Source organism: Morone saxatilis, unplaced genomic scaffold (genome assembly GCF_004916995.1).
Source record: "Morone saxatilis isolate NCDOM2014 unplaced genomic scaffold, NCSU_SB_2.0 Contig17, whole genome shotgun sequence".
Lineage (NCBI taxonomy): Eukaryota > Metazoa > Chordata > Actinopteri > Moronidae > Morone > Morone saxatilis.
Window position 1 is genome coordinate 8,297,731 of NW_023339729.1, and position 14,891 is coordinate 8,312,621.

The 14,891-nt window shown below is 43.1% G+C and overlaps 4 protein-coding genes across 9 annotated transcripts in view; 3 read left to right on the forward strand and 1 right to left on the reverse strand.

Moving 5' to 3' along the window:
• The first annotated feature begins 585 nt into the window (after positions 1-585).
• Positions 586-4,775, forward strand: si:ch211-286b5.4 (afadin- and alpha-actinin-binding protein). Its single transcript, XM_035659581.1, has 9 exons — positions 586-706; positions 821-898; positions 980-1,100; positions 2,516-2,669; positions 3,085-3,188; positions 3,313-3,474; positions 3,714-3,828; positions 3,930-4,092; positions 4,517-4,775. The coding sequence occupies exons 3-9, from the start codon at positions 1,092-1,094 to the stop codon at positions 4,614-4,616; spliced, it is 807 nt and encodes a 268-aa protein (XP_035515474.1). The 5' UTR covers positions 586-706; positions 821-898; positions 980-1,091; the 3' UTR covers positions 4,617-4,775.
• A 1,565-nt stretch (positions 4,776-6,340) lies between these two features.
• nanos3 (nanos homolog 3) lies at positions 6,341-11,644 on the forward strand. Of its 2 annotated transcripts, none has more exons than XM_035659582.1 (3): positions 6,341-7,180; positions 10,412-10,628; positions 10,862-11,644. In XM_035659582.1, exon 1 carries the CDS (start codon positions 6,431-6,433, stop codon positions 7,124-7,126), a length of 696 nt encoding a protein of 231 aa, XP_035515475.1. In that variant the 5' UTR covers positions 6,341-6,430; the 3' UTR covers positions 7,127-7,180; positions 10,412-10,628; positions 10,862-11,644. The 2 variants fall into 2 exon arrangements, with proteins under 2 accessions (XP_035515475.1, XP_035515476.1); XM_035659583.1 differs by having other exon boundaries at positions 10,412-10,593.
• LOC118326562 lies at positions 7,962-12,465 on the reverse strand. 4 transcript variants are annotated; one of them, XM_035659579.1, is made up of 8 exons: positions 12,380-12,465; positions 11,983-12,025; positions 11,706-11,794; positions 10,844-11,616; positions 10,095-10,626; positions 9,556-9,695; positions 9,041-9,142; positions 7,962-8,222 (listed from the first exon to the last, which is right to left on the reverse strand). In XM_035659579.1, exons 2-8 carry the CDS (start codon positions 12,014-12,016, stop codon positions 8,096-8,098), a joined length of 1,797 nt encoding a protein of 598 aa, XP_035515472.1. In that variant the 5' UTR covers positions 12,017-12,025; positions 12,380-12,465; the 3' UTR covers positions 7,962-8,095. The 4 variants fall into 4 exon arrangements, 3 of the variants coding, with proteins under 3 accessions (XP_035515472.1, XP_035515471.1, XP_035515473.1); XM_035659578.1 differs by having other exon boundaries at positions 11,697-11,794; XM_035659580.1 differs by having other exon boundaries at positions 7,962-8,226; positions 11,697-11,794.
• The window catches only part of cc2d1a (coiled-coil and C2 domain containing 1A), a 12,580-nt gene continuing 10,125 nt past the window's right edge, over positions 12,437-14,891 (forward strand). Inside the window, exons 1-7 of one of the 2 annotated variants that reach the window (XM_035659575.1) lie at positions 12,437-12,485; positions 12,646-12,701; positions 12,942-13,035; positions 13,135-13,276; positions 13,436-13,539; positions 13,935-14,180; positions 14,346-14,661. In XM_035659575.1, the coding sequence (XP_035515468.1) occupies positions 12,979-13,035; positions 13,135-13,276; positions 13,436-13,539; positions 13,935-14,180; positions 14,346-14,661 (865 nt within the window). In that variant the 5' untranslated portion in view covers positions 12,437-12,485; positions 12,646-12,701; positions 12,942-12,978. Of the gene's footprint in view, positions 12,702-12,941; positions 13,036-13,134; positions 13,277-13,435; positions 13,540-13,934; positions 14,181-14,345; positions 14,662-14,891 lie in introns of both variants that reach the window. The other variant, XM_035659576.1, reaches the window with a different exon arrangement.

Consider the following 14,891-nt stretch of genomic DNA (forward strand, 5'->3'; position numbering starts at 1 on the left):
CATTACATTTGCATGTGAGTAAAATGTCCTCCTTGTTGCTATTATGTGAATATGGCACCCCAGATGGCTTCCAGGTCTGGGGAAGAGAAGAGTTGGAAGAAAACGGAGTGCTCAGGTATTACTGTCACCATTTACTAGAAGGATGGAACATACGCAGAAACGTCACACCACTTACCATCAATCTGTCCTTTACTTTGCTCCCTTTCTACCTGTTTCTCTTGTCCACTACAGACACCTACTGCTTAGGGATCCCCAAGCCCCAACCCTCTAAAATGACCTCTCTCCACAGCGCTCCTGGTGGGCGACAAGGAAGGAGCACAGAGAGCAAGGGAGACTCACTCAGGGTGGGGTGTAATTTAAAGGGAATTAATAAATTAGTGTTGTCACTGGTGTAAATAAACCTCTATCTTGTAGGAGCAACTAAAAGAGATGGATGAGCATGTGCTAGGCTTCAGGAAATGCTGAGATGTGAACGGGCAAAAAGAAGTTGTATGCACTGAATGCAGTAAATATTTCACATCTGAACACACTTTTTTGTCACTATTACCTTGTCTCAAAATCACATGTTCTGTCTTGCCAGTGCATTCGTCTGCAGCCTGCGGAGTAACCAGCAGGAGGCAGAGCTGAGGCGTCGAGAGCAGCACAGCAACAGATTGAAGGAGAGACTGTCACAGCTGACTGACAGACACAGAGGAGAAAGGGCCCTGTGAGACTCACTTTGTCATGTGTTGAAGTTCATTTCACACCCAGCTATTTGCTTATATATTAAATATTAACTGAAACCACTCAACATTTACATCTTGCATTTTTCTATCGCCAGCCATAGAGGTGTTGAACTTTCACCTGCAGGTCGAGGCAAAAGAAGAACAGCCATCAAATCATTCAAGTCTACCGCAAAGTATTGTTGGTTGATATAATCATCGCTTTCAAACGCGTTCTCCACCTCCTTTTTAATCCTTGCTCGCTCCTCCACTTGCAGAAAAGAAGAGGCAACTCTCCGCCTGATGCTGGAGCGCAGAGAAGCAGAGCTCAGGAGGCTATGAAGCTGCGTCACAGCCTCACCAACTTTACTTAATGCACTCAGAGTCGACATGGAGCATGTGAGTAAAGCAAGAGAGGCCTTTTAACTTAGGCGGTGCCTGACAATGGGGCCCAAGAGTAATTTCTCAAACTCTATGAAAACATGGTTCAACAGGGAGAGACGCCATCTTCTCACAAGGTATATTTTGTAGCTGTTCCAGAGCTTTCAATTGTATCAAATATTCTTGGGTATGGAGTCAAAGCAGAGTTTGCCCAACCAGGGGCCTCATGTACTAACGTTGCGTACCGCACAAAATTCCGTGCGTACGACAATTGTTCACGTCACGTTCGGATGTACTAAAAGTGAACTGAACGTGAGACTGTGCGGTCCTCCACGGCAGCTTCATTGCTGGCGTACGTACATATTTAAATGTCAGTTGTCAGTTGGGCGACACTCACAGGCGATGCATGAATGCATAGCCGAAATTTACAATTGCTCTCGGGACAGTTGCACTGCATGCGAAAGTCATTATTATTTACAATCAATCAAGCATTACACAATTTTAAATAATTTGCAGATTATTTTGTGTTAAGGGGTTATTTACTGCAGCGCGCAGTCCTCTACTGCGCTATGGAGGAAGTTGACACTTGAATTGTCTTTAGCCTCTTGGCATATTTATTTAACAGTTAACAATAAAGGCGGACCGATGTGCTGCCGTCTCATCAGCATGGCTCACACACAACAACAACTAGCACTCACTGGGAGCCGTGGTGGCGTCACGATCTTACGTACGTAACCCTTTCACAATACAAAGCAGTACAGTATATCAGTCACACGCTAATAACAGGGACCACCAACCTGTGGCCTGAAGGCCTGGCGATGGGCAGATATGTCTCAATATCTGAACACTCTTTTTCAACTCCGCTGCGTGCGGTCTCCGACCCCTACCGATTTAACTGCCTGTGCTTACCTCCGATCACAGACCTCCAATTCACACTCCGTAAAAATGCTTTTTTTCCTTGCTTTTGCCATTTTCCTAAAGACAGCACTAATCTAGCCTATATACTAATTAGCATATTCAAATCGGTGTAATTTGAGGAGGCAGGACAGGTGGAGCGCAATTTCACGTTGATTGCGATGTACAAAGACCAATGTGCGTGGGATTCTGCAGTACGCACGTTCTTGATACATCTGAAATTTTTTTGTGCCGTACGGAAACTTTCACTCTTTCAGTGTAGCCCACAGCCACATTCTAGTAGGAAATCCGCAAGTCTTAGTACATGAGGCCCCTGGTCTATTTAGGAGCCATTCTACTGAGGAAGATCTTGAAAAACATCAAAAGCTCCAGAACAGCTACTAAAAAGACCTTGTGTTGATCTTGTTTTCTCGAGTACTGTTTCCAAGGTCAAGAATGAATTCTCAATCTTGGAAGTCAGAATGCTGAATCCAAGAAAAGTATTCAACATTACAAAATGAGTCTAAACTTTCTTAAAGACCATGTCGGATGTGGTGGATGTTCAGGATGAGGCCCAGACTGCAGACAAAAAGCTGGATCAAGCTGAGGTGGCGCTTGGTGTTCATATAACAGGAGGTGTGGTTCAGAGCTGGAGGCAGGTGCAGAAGAGACTGGATGATGTCCTATCTGAAGGTAAACACTAAGGTTGAACAGTGTGTAACATACATTTATGTATGTATGAATGTAATGCAATGTAATCATTGCCATGTTTTCATTTGGGTCACCTAAAGAAGAATTGTATTGTTTTGTTACCTTTTTTAGAATGAGCTGTTATCTTCAGAAGCAGGTCGCCTTCCACGGACTGCATATTTCTTTCTATCACTTTACAGCCTGTTCTCATTTCTAGGTCATCAAATACATGCACAAGCGGTGTTCAGTTCTGTTCAATCTGCAGCTCCACCGTTAGATGCACTAAATCCTAAACACTGGTCCTTCAGGAAAACTAGAGCAAGAATTATGCTTCCCCCAGATTTGTCTTCATTTTTTATTTTTTGCCAAACACAAGTCTAACTACAATATGCGTTTTATTCTTTTATTGACTGTGCAGGGCACACTAGCGTTGGAACCGACCATGACAAGCTCCTGGCTCGACTAGAAACTGAACTAAAGGAGAGTCAACAGCTTGTCAGATTACAACAGCAACTGCTGCAGGTATGATTGTCACGCACACGCACACACACACACACACACACACACACACACACACACACACTTTCTCATATGAACTTTTGCTAGTCTCAGGCTTAGAAGTACACTCCTTGGTTTCTGCCTGCAGGACAGCCTTGCCTCACCTATCCCATCTGAACTGGCTGATTCCTACTTTTTGGAAGAGTGGGAACGTCTTCAGGTGGGCTGGTCAGAGCTCCATCATCAGAGGCGGACTTTTGAACGGGAGAGGCAGTCCTTCACTGATGCTGCCATCCGACTAAGCCATGAGGTGGGAAGAAAATCAGGCGGATTGTCATTGTTTTTAAGATATAAATGCTGTTGGTCCCTGCTGATTTAAAAAAACTAAAAACTTACTTACTAAAACTACCACAGACACAGATTATATAAGGTAAGGCTGGGGGGCACCTTGTCCAAAGGTCAGATTGTGCATTTACAGTTATTTGCTCATATGGAAGAAGCATGCTTGGCTGCTTGTTACTCTTTAAATGTTATCTTTTGTGTCTACAGCGCCGTGATTTTGAGCAACAGAAGGCCTCTCTCCTGAAGCAGCAGTACCTGTGTGACTCCCCTCTGTTTAATAAAGGAGCACCAAGCAACAACAGGAGAGAGAGCACTGCTCTCAGTGAGTATGCAGTTAAAGTACAGGGTGGAGTTTTTTTTTTTTTTTTAATGAAATAATTTTACTACATAAGTCCCAAATGCATTGTGTGTATGTGGCTCCAGATTTCTCAGGTTTGGGGCCCACCAGCATATCTGGCTGTCTTCCCATTACTCCATCCTCCACCGAGTCAGGGACAGCTGCTGTTTCCGGATTCCATCAAGGAGCAGTTCAAACTCCCAGCACTCCTGAGCTCTACTCTGCCCTCAGTCTGTCATACCACTGCAGGTTAGTCAAGTCGTGCTGTCACAGCAGCAGTGTATATAAAGAGAAAAAAATGAAGCTTTAGTTGTGTTCATAAATGAATGCATTGAAGTATAAAACAGTCACTGCAATGTTGGTAAAAGCTGGCCTTGTGTGGCGACAATGTAGAACAGAACTATTTATATTGAATTTTCTTTTTTTTTTATGAAATAAATTAGCAGTTGTACATATTGTTGTCTCCAGTTTGGCCCGAATGATGTAAAAGTTACAACCTGAGACAAGAAGTAAATACGCAGGCATGAGAGTTTTACACACTAAAAGTCTGACTCTGCGTATGAAAAGCTCAATTTGCACTTAGTGATATTTTCTCTTTTGATCTTAAATTTTATGTTCTCCCACTAACCACAGCTATGACTTTGCCATCTATTATTCCTCTCTTCTCCTTCAGGACCGGGGAGGTTGATCACCAGTCAGAGACATGGGATGGCCGAGCAGACAGGATGGTGCACATGCCACGGGCTCCACACTTCTTAGACTGGTCATTCTAATACAGTTTTAATGATCGGTGGTGATTGTATTTGGGAAATATCAATAAAGACTTATTCATATTATTAATAATTTACCCTACTGTGTTATTTAGACACAATGAAAATTGATTGTAATCCAGCCTGGCCACTAATAAAATAAAATGGGTAATTATGACTGCTGTCCAGCATTGGGGAATTTTATCTTCTGTTCCTCTATTTAAAAAATGTTCCGAATCCAAGATTGCTTTTAAGACTACAGCAGAATATAAAATGCAATTGTCACTTTATAGACTATATTTTCTTGACACACAGTCCATGTATGCTTTACTTATTTCTATTCAAAACCAGGACAGTTGCTAGTGAAGATGTAGACAAGAAATGAGGAGAGAGGAGAGAGGAGAATGACATGAGGCTCCCAGGCGGAAGATTCTACAACTATGAGCCTCTAGGCTATCAAGGCACCCATCAGTTTAAGTAATTTAAACCAGGAAATTTAACTGTAGCCTACTGCTAAATGTGCGTAGTAATTTGAGTTGGCCTAATAATAAATTGTAGGTCTACTGTGGATTCACGATGAGAATTGACAGCTTCCTTCACACACGGAAAAGGAAACTGGAAAGAGATTTTGATCTCAAGGGACTTCCTTGTTAAATAAAGACTAAAAAAAATAAGCAATGTTACAATTAACTGCGCATGTGTTACAACTCATCAGGTCAGTTGTTACACTGCAAATGTTCAACCTACATATAAAAATGTGTTTTGCTTAGTACCATTTTTATTGGATCATATTTGGCTGTCAAATTATGCTTATTTAGTAAACACTGACAGTTTAGGCCTTCATCTTCGGGGTGGTTTCTGTTCTACTGGCCTTTCTAGCTCAGTGTATTTTTACACAGACATTTGCACTGGTCTTTCTGAGAAGCTGAAATACAATACAGGCAGGTCCATTTCGTATATTTCATTGCACATGGGGCGACACTGCCCCTTCAAATAACTGGACTCAGTATGAATAAGATTCATACTGACTTATACACGACTAAAAGAAGAAAGCTTGCTTCGAAGCGTTCTTCAAATCTGTGCAAGGTGTACTGATGCACAGCCACAGCTCTCCCCAGCAAAAAGCACACAGCTGATGTGCTCCCTGACAGGACAGACAGACATACTGACACATGGGCACTGCATATGGGCCACATTAACTCAGTAGTGTAACAGACATACAGATAGGTGAAGGAAACGTGTCATAGGAAGCTGTTGGTGGTTGGTGACCATGTATTACCTGTATGTATGGAAGCATCTACATGTATTATGTTTCCCCACTCATTTATTCATTTAGTTAAAGTAGTAGCTGTATTCAAATGTAAAGGTTGTTGCTTTAAATCTGCCTTTTACCATCACCTGAAGATAAACCACAGTTACATCAATTCAAATTAATTTGACGCAAACAAGACAAACAAGAGTCCAAGCTATTCTTAACAATGCTGGTGTTTACTGGCCAGCTTAGTCTATGATCACCTCGCTTCATCTCGTTAAACCAATTATTTATGAGAGATGTATTAAAGTAAAATCCTAAAAATGGATTGACGCAACTGGTTTGATTGATTGGAGGAAAGAGAGAGACCAACACTGGCCTGCACGCGCGATGCATGTCCGCATCCTGTGATTGGCTGCCGGCAGTGGGCCTCTGATCACCACTTGTACTCAATTACCAATCAAAAGTTCGGTACGAGCACTTAGTGCCACGATTCCACCGTCCATTATATCGTTATTGCAAAGTCAACCACTCCATCGTTGAGTCTGAAAGAGGAGAGGGACACGTTTACCGAGAAGGAGCTAGAATGAACGGCATGGTTTGGGGACTCTTTCATCACCTGCCGTGTTTCATGGAGTCGGACAGCAAAAGTTTCCAGCCCTGGAGAGACTACATAGGACTGTCGGACACAATTAAAGAGATCCTGGGCCGGAACACCGTCACTGAGTCCCCACTGGCAGTCTCCAAATCTCCGCACTCAGATTCTGGTGACCTCTGTGAGGCACTGGAGTCTTTGCGCATTAACGCAGTTTGCCAAAGTGGCGACCTCGGCGCAGACTGTGTGCCACATCTCCCCGCTGTGTCTGCACCGCCAGGCTCTCTGGCTCATCGGCGTCCGCCTGATGCTCCGTGGTACACCGCAGACCTCTTTCGCGCCGCTGAGCCAGCAGACGCGGTGGATTCAAAGCCTCTGCTGAAACCGACGGGCTCCCGGGGGCCCAAAGAGCGCAAGAAGAGCTGTCGCTTCAAAACACCGGATCCGCCAGCTTTACCTCCGCCGCTCGAGCGCATGTTCTGCAGTTTCTGCAAGCACAACGGGGAGTCCGAGCTGGTGTACGGATCCCACTGGCTGAAGAACCAGGCCGGAGATGTTCTGTGTCCCTATCTGCGGCAGTATGTGTGTCCTCTGTGCGGAGCCACGGGGGCCAGAGCTCACACCAAGCGCTTCTGCCCTAAGGTGGATTTTGCATACAGCTCCGTGTACGCCAAGTCCAGACGCTGAGCCAAGCAGCAGGTGGCCGGTACAAATAGACACAGAAGGCTGAGTCCTCCTTTAGTGAGTGTGATTTTTTTGTTTACTAGCACGCGTGTTTTTGCTTTTGTGTGGTTTGGTTTTTATTAGCATGCTTTGGCACGTTTGTAGTAGCCTTCTATAGTGCTGATTGGAGTTATTTTCCAGCTGCTCTTTTTGTCCAGCCTCCTCAAACAGCGTCCGTTTGGTGATTTTTGTAGGCCACTTACAAGAACGACTGCCTGATATATATGTGTGTGTGTGTGTGTGTGTGTGTATATATGTGTTTGGGAGCAGAGAAAAAAAAAAAGTGCTTCAAAGGAAAATGTATGTTTGTTTTACATATTTTTAAAACGTGGCCGTCTGATGTCCAGTTCCATATCTCCTGTCCATGCATTGCAGGATTATAACACTATCAACCGTTAATAAGACGTACAGTCATCAGTAATAGCTTTACTACAGCACGCACACATCATGTGACCATGTCAGCATTTTAAATTTTTTAAAAATATGAGTGACTTGTTCTTGTTCCGAGGTGTAAATACCTGTTCTTGAGGCATGCTATTTTAGTTTGAACATTGTGCATGTGGCACTTCTAAAATGCCATTTCAGCTCTTCTGACTTTGTGGGGGAAAAAAAAAAAATTGTGTGAAACTTTTTGTGTGAATATTCTTGTATGCCAAAAGTTATAAATGTCTAAATTGACAACATCTGTGTATTCTTTGTCATCACTCTCCATTCTTTTAAATTATCGGACGGGTCGTGTGTGTCATGCAGCACAGACTTACTTTCAATAATACTTACAGAATAATACTCAGAAGACTGATTTGATGAACACCAGCTTTATTTGGGGAGAACCAGAACAACTAAAGAACAACTAAACCATTAAGCTGAACACTGCAATTGACACAAGAGTGAAGATAAATCTATCGTTTGGTATTTAAACTTGAAATGCCTTCATTACCCACAAACCAACAGTAGGATCAGGGTGGCAGGGACCTGAAACAAATCCTCAACGCGTGGAGCTCTTTGAACCTTTGCCGCTGCGGCGCAGGTTCTCCAGCTCTCTGTGAGTGGCCATGACCTTCTGACTAGAAGAGAACAACCAGAGGACACCCTTTGTTTATCAGTTTCAATCACTTCATTTTTGTCCAGATTTTAGTTTGTCAACAGGTAAAACAGATTAAGCAGGTTAAAGATGTTAAGTAAAAGATAAATGAGTGACAGAGGATGAATAAATGATGTAGGGAAGGGTGTGTGTGCCGGTAAAAGCGGCTGGTTTTTAGAGATGACTGCAAAATGCCTCCGCCAATATTAGAAGTATGTTTGATCTCCATAAAGTCTTTCTCTCTCCGAAACACTGTTTTACAGGGGGGTACAGCTGAGTTTACTGAAAATTGTAAATCTTGTATAATATTAGTGTTTTTATCCCAACCTTTTTAGAAGTTTGTACAAATTACGCTGCAGTTTTTCCTATTTTTGTTGCTAACAGCCCCTCAGATCATCCAAATGTCCTTCCGACACCTACATATTTTTCCTCATGTAGATTTGTATTTTATGCTTCAAATGTGTAACTCTAGGGATGGCAAGTTGTATTTAGGCTCCTACTAAACCCAGAGTATGTCATCTTGATTGGTTGCACGTCAAAGCTTAACCATTCAGGGCTTGACCAGACAAGGGTCTTGTAAAAGGTGCCAAGCAGTCTACAGCTGACAGAGCTAAGCCACTCTTCAGCCAATTAGAGCACAGTGGGTGGGTGTGAAGAGGATGAAACTGACCAATTATATGACAAGTCAAAAGTTCAACTCTGGGAAGAGGGAGTAGCGGGAGGCATAGGGAGGTTAGGAAAATAGGACAAAATGGCAAAAAGGGAGACAAAATGATAAAAGAGAAACATTCACTAACTTTACAGAGGAGAGTTCTCTGATGAGCCCACAGATCAGGTCTGTAGCATCAGGACAGTCTGGGTAGCCAAGATCTTCCTCACCCTCCATCACCTCCTCTTCACTGGATGGGGAGAAAGTAACTCAAGTAATCTGAGTACTAAAATGAGAAGGTATGTTAACTTCTATTACATAGAAGATAGGAATTTCTTCTTGAAGATATAGTAAGAAATGAAACACAATTATCATATTAACATTATCTGAATTCACTACATATTAATCAGATTTCTTGATAAAATGTAATACATTCCTTTGTCCTTGTTTACAATGTTTAGTGGGTCAAATAAGCTCCTGCTTCCTTTCAAAGTTTTAAGTCTAGGTGGGTTTCCCAAGCCTCAAATGAGCTGAACGCTGAGCTCGTTTACACTGGGCGTCTATCTGAAGAGCCAGTCTACAAAGGCTCACTTTTCCCCGACCTTCCCTTTCTTCTCACCACAGTCAAGGTTCTTGATTTAACCCCCTTCCCTACTTCCTTACGCCAGAGAGATGGTGTTCAGCTGCGAGTCCGACACGTAATCCAGGTACCCGGATCCAAACGGGTCAGGGGCGTCCATGGTCTGAGGGTGCTCAGTGTTCAGAGTAGAAAGACCAGGTTCATCATCAGGATCACACCATTTCTGTAGTTATAAGAGGAAATAACCTTCAGTATATATACGTACATTGGTGAAAAATAGTGTAAATATTAAAAATGCTTCGTCATCAAATAGCTTTTTTTTAAAAATTGGTTTTGGAGGAGCACCTCTCACATCTGTGAAGCAGCAATTATTTGGTATTTTCTTATGATATGACTGAAACAACTACTCAGTCGGGCTGATGATTCATCATCTGTCGATCGTCTAATTCATTAATTGTTTCAGCACTAATTCACAGAAGTTCTTTTCCTGCTGCGTTAGTCATAAACACTGCACAATTGTGTGTATTATATGACACTATAAGCAAAACAAAAAACTGCTTTTATGAAGAAGAGTTATGAGCTTCACTAAACTGGTATTTTAAATTCTGGTACAACCACTCACACTGTCTTTCCTGTCTGAGCCACTAGGTGTCACTGCAGCCTTGCAGAGCTCACCAGAGCCACAGTTCAATAATCCTGACTGGGTGTCTGTGAATGAAGCAGCTGCTTCAGCTCTGTTGCCGTCTCCAGCATCATCGGCCAACTCTTCCTTCTTCTCATCTCTGGTCCTGGTCACATTATTCACATGCAGAGGGGCAGCCTCAATTTCATCCTGGTTCTCAGTCCCCTCACTTTGAGTTGGATTAGAGTATAAACTGATGGCAGGACTTTGGACAACTACTGCTGACCCATATTCCCCTTCTTTCGTTTGTTCTTGAGGTTTTTCAGCTACAGTCTCAGCTGCACCTCCCTGCTGGAGTTCCTGTTGCTCCTCATTCCCTAAAAGCTCCGTCTCTGCAGGTGGATCTGACTCTGTGTCACCAGGCACTGTGCCTCCTTCAGCCTCACAACTCTTTACTTTTGAGCAGCCTGGATCACACTCAGTACTGGTCCCAGCTGAGGTAGTGACAGCCATGTGGTCTTCAGTTTCTGCCCTGTATGTTAACACACAATGTTATTATCACCAAATTACATTTCCCATTGTTATTATAATCAAGTACATTTGTATATTTCACTTGACTAACTTGAGTAACACATGACATAACTCTTTCCACTATTTGTCGTTGCCAGGATAATGCAAAAATGAAACTTTGAAGCTAAAATGTGAGATATTTAATATGTAGTTTGGGTTCTTCACTACATTATTCTCACCTGTCATTTCCTCCACAGTGACTGGACGGAAGTTTTAACAATTCCTCCTGCTCTGTGACACTGCTTGCTGGGATGGATAGTGAGGATGATAAGGAGGGTGAAGATATCTCTTCCTGAGGCACAAGACCAGCTGTGTTATTGCAAATCAACTCAACTCTCTCCGGTGTGTTCAGCCCGTTTTCACGCTTCTGTGTCTGTAGAAAGTGACTCCGCTCCTTCTCTGTCAGACCACACATGCCCATCCTTCGCTTCTTTTTGGCCGGTAACCCCACTGCTGCCTCCTTTGTGACTTCCTTGACGTCAGCCATGTACACGTTGCTGGTTTCTTGGTTTCTTTCCAGATTACACTGAGAGTTTTCCTTTGCACCCAGTTGCTCCTCCAGAGCAGTTGCACAGGATCCATCAGCCCCTTCAGAGGTTGGCAAGAGGACCTGGAGTTGGTCGGTGCATGTTTGAAGTGGTGATCTGTTACCTTCCTCTGCAGTTATTTCCTCCTGGTCGTCGACATTATCAGTATGTACTCTAAAGCCTTCCAGCTGAGAATCATTGTTGGGTCTGGTGACAGTAGTCTCTTCTTGCTCTTCAACAACATTTCTTAAGTTAACATTTGTTGCTTCTGCATGTTTTTCTTCTGTGGCAGGATCTTGTTTTGTGATACAGGACTGTTCTTCTGCCTGATGCTGCTGAGTAGAAATCACAGTAGATTCCTGCAGAGGAGACTGGTTGCACTGTAGCATTGTGACATCCACTGCTGTATTACTTCCTTCTGTGTCCTGACATACAATAAAACGTGTCAACAACTTTGCTGGAAGAGCTGTAAATAAGTATAATGAGTAAGTTCTGTTTCAATTACCTTAATTACCTGGTGGTGGAGAGTAGCATCAGTCTCAGAAGTTTCATCACTTGGACAATCCCTCTTCCTTGACCTTAGTGACCGAGGCTGGGATGGAGCTGATAGGGACCAACTCAATTAATCAAAGACTCAGATGGGGATTAACTGTAGCTGAGGAACTCTTCACTATATTAATGATATAGTGAAGCAATTGTGGTCTTTCAAAAACATGAAACAATCATTATTTCTTTTCAACAGTAGCACATCAAAGTTAGCCCATACTATGGGATAATAGCATTTCCTTTACCACTGTTGTTTTTCTTTGCTTTTCCTTTGGCCATCTCCTCTTCCTACAGAATGAAAAGAAGTTAACTTAATGACAGACATGACAACATAGTAGTAGGAAATAATATAGCCTATAGCTGCCCTATGGTTGTATCTTGATGGTCAGCTTACAGCCACAAACAGTAGTTTTTTTTCTCAAAACAGTAAATGTAGTTAGTAGGCAGCTAGCTAACGCCAACAAAGTTACACTGACTGAATGAAGAAGTACAAGTGTACTGCTGATGATGAAATAACTAATGTAAGCTGATTAAGTTAATTCCCAGGAACTGCTAGACAGTGACAAACTGTGGATTCATATTTTATTCATATACACGGTGGTACAACAACACAACAACACAACAACAACAACGACGACACACCTGAACCCGGGACTTCACCTACGGCTGTGTTTTACGTTAGTGATGGGCGTGTTCCGTCTAGCCGTAAAGCGCGCCGTGCGTTGCCACTGGAGACGCCGTGTAGGAAGTAAATTCCACAGCTCGTTGTTGTTGTTGTTGTTGTTGTGAATCTTCAAGTAAACCTTAAATACTGTTTACATGTGTATGTTCAATACTGTTTACATGTGTATGTTCAGTACACTGACTGCCTCTGTGTGCTCCGCTGCTCTCCTCTGGTTTCTGAGCAGTTCAACCGACCCGAAGAACTGTAACATAACAACCTCCGGTCCGTGAAACTGACAAGGTAAATATAACGTTACATATTTATATATACATATATATATATAACGTTATATAACAGTTACTCATCAGCTGTGTAAGAATTGAATTAACTGTTGTGCTAGCTGTTAGCTAACCTGAGTACAGAGGCTGACTCGACACAAACAGTGAAGTGTTCATGTCGTTACACAAAGCGGCTGTACAGGTGCAGAGCAGCGAGCACTGGATATATCAGTCATCGACATCACCTCTGTCCTCGTTATAGGTAACGGTGGTAACGGTGGTAACGGTGGTAACGGTCCATGAGTCGCAGTCGAAACCCCCCTCCCCGGGGTCAAGGGGCAGCGCGAGCCCAACAGGTAACACTCCTCATGTGTGAATGAACAGTGCTGTGTGTCGACTACAGGTGTGATTCTGCAGCTCTCTCCCTGCTCTGTGTCTGTCTCACTGTGTCTCAGATGGGGCTGCTCCTGGACCTGTCCCCGGGTGGAGGGATGAATGATGAGGGCAATGATGAAGAGCTGGAGGCAGAGCTGATGAATCTGGTGGGAGGAGGTGGAGGAGGTGGGAGATCGCAAGGGAAGAAAGGTGAGGGCAAAGGTGAGAAAGTAGTTCCTTTCCACTATCTGATGCGTAGATATCTACCAGCGTAAAGCACAGTTCAGTCCTCTCTCTGTCCCGTCCATATGCTCGTGCTTCCATCTGAATGTTGTTCAGGATTCAGTGCTGTTTGTGATGTATGTCTCTGTCCATGTTCAGCTCCTGTTCCCATGGCTGAAATAGAGCGAATGGCAGCTCTTTGTATGAAAGACCTGGATGATGAGGACATTGGGGATGACGATTTGGATGATGATGATCTGCTGGTAACACACTCGCTCCGTTTTGTGTCTCTGTTAGAGCTGAAACAATCAGTTTCATTAAATAGTCGACAGGAAATTATTTTGAACTGTTTTGACAATGTGCTGAATTAGCTGTTTTTCTTATAACTTACTTCTTAACAAACTGAATGGGTTGGTTCAATAAAACAATTTCAAGACATCATCTTAGGGGCTGAGAAATTAATGAATTATTAGGCCACAACGTCATTATGTTTTTAACATCTCACAAATTAAATGATTACTTGGAAAATTGGTGAACAGATTACCTGATAATAAAAGAAATATATCTTAATTTCTGATTCCTTTAGAATATAATGGTGAAGCTCATCTGTTGAGGATTTTCTTCTGAACTGTGTACATATCTGTGTCTGTGTGTGTAGGCCGAACTGAATGAGGTTTTAGAGGATGATGAGGAACAAACTCCTGCTCCCACACCTCCTGCTGTCACTCCGACTGCTCCCAAAGTCAGCGTCACATCCCACTCTGCTCCTCCTGCTGCTCCCAGTGGTGCAACTGGGATGGAGTCCATCCTTTTGGAGCGCATTGAAATGTATAAGACTGCCATTTCTAACGGCAAGGCTGCGGGAGAGACTAGCAAAGTTCGAAGATACGACCGTGGGTTGAAGGTAAATGGTAGACTAAACAACTTCAAGTTGATTGCCATACTTTGCCCTCATTCTCATCTTTTGAAATGTTTTATTGAACGTCTTTTATATGATTCTAAGACTTAATACTGTTTGCCAGTTTGTCCTCTGTAATGTTGAAAACATATGTTATTGATTCAACCTTAGACACTGCAGTCCATGTTGACATCTGTCAGGAAAGGAAAGCCTGTCAATGAGGAGGAGATCCCGCCTCCTGTCGCCCTCGGTGGAAAATCCAACGTCCCAGCTGAGTCTGACCCGATCAAGGAGCGAGAACTGCCCCAGCCCACACTGTTGCCCTCTCCCCCCACAAATCAGAAACCTCTAAGAGAGGCTGCGCCGACAGCTCCTAATATGAAGCCAGTTCACCTGACCCCGCCTCAAAAGACCACTGCTGCCATCACCCCAGGAACACCTGCCATCTCTCCTCTCACCCCCAGCCAGCCTGATGCACAGCACTCAGGTAAACACACAAATGATAATATACAAAGTAGTCTGACACTTCTTGTCTGTACTGTGCTGAATGTGTAAGAGTAAAGATGTGGTGAGATTGGTCCACTAATAAATACTTTAAATTCATCAACTCACTGAAAATGTCATTCATGTTATCAGATTAGTGCTCTTTGTCACTCAGAGGGATTCAGTGATTATTGGTTGTCTTATTTATTAAATATGTGCAACTATTGAAATCAG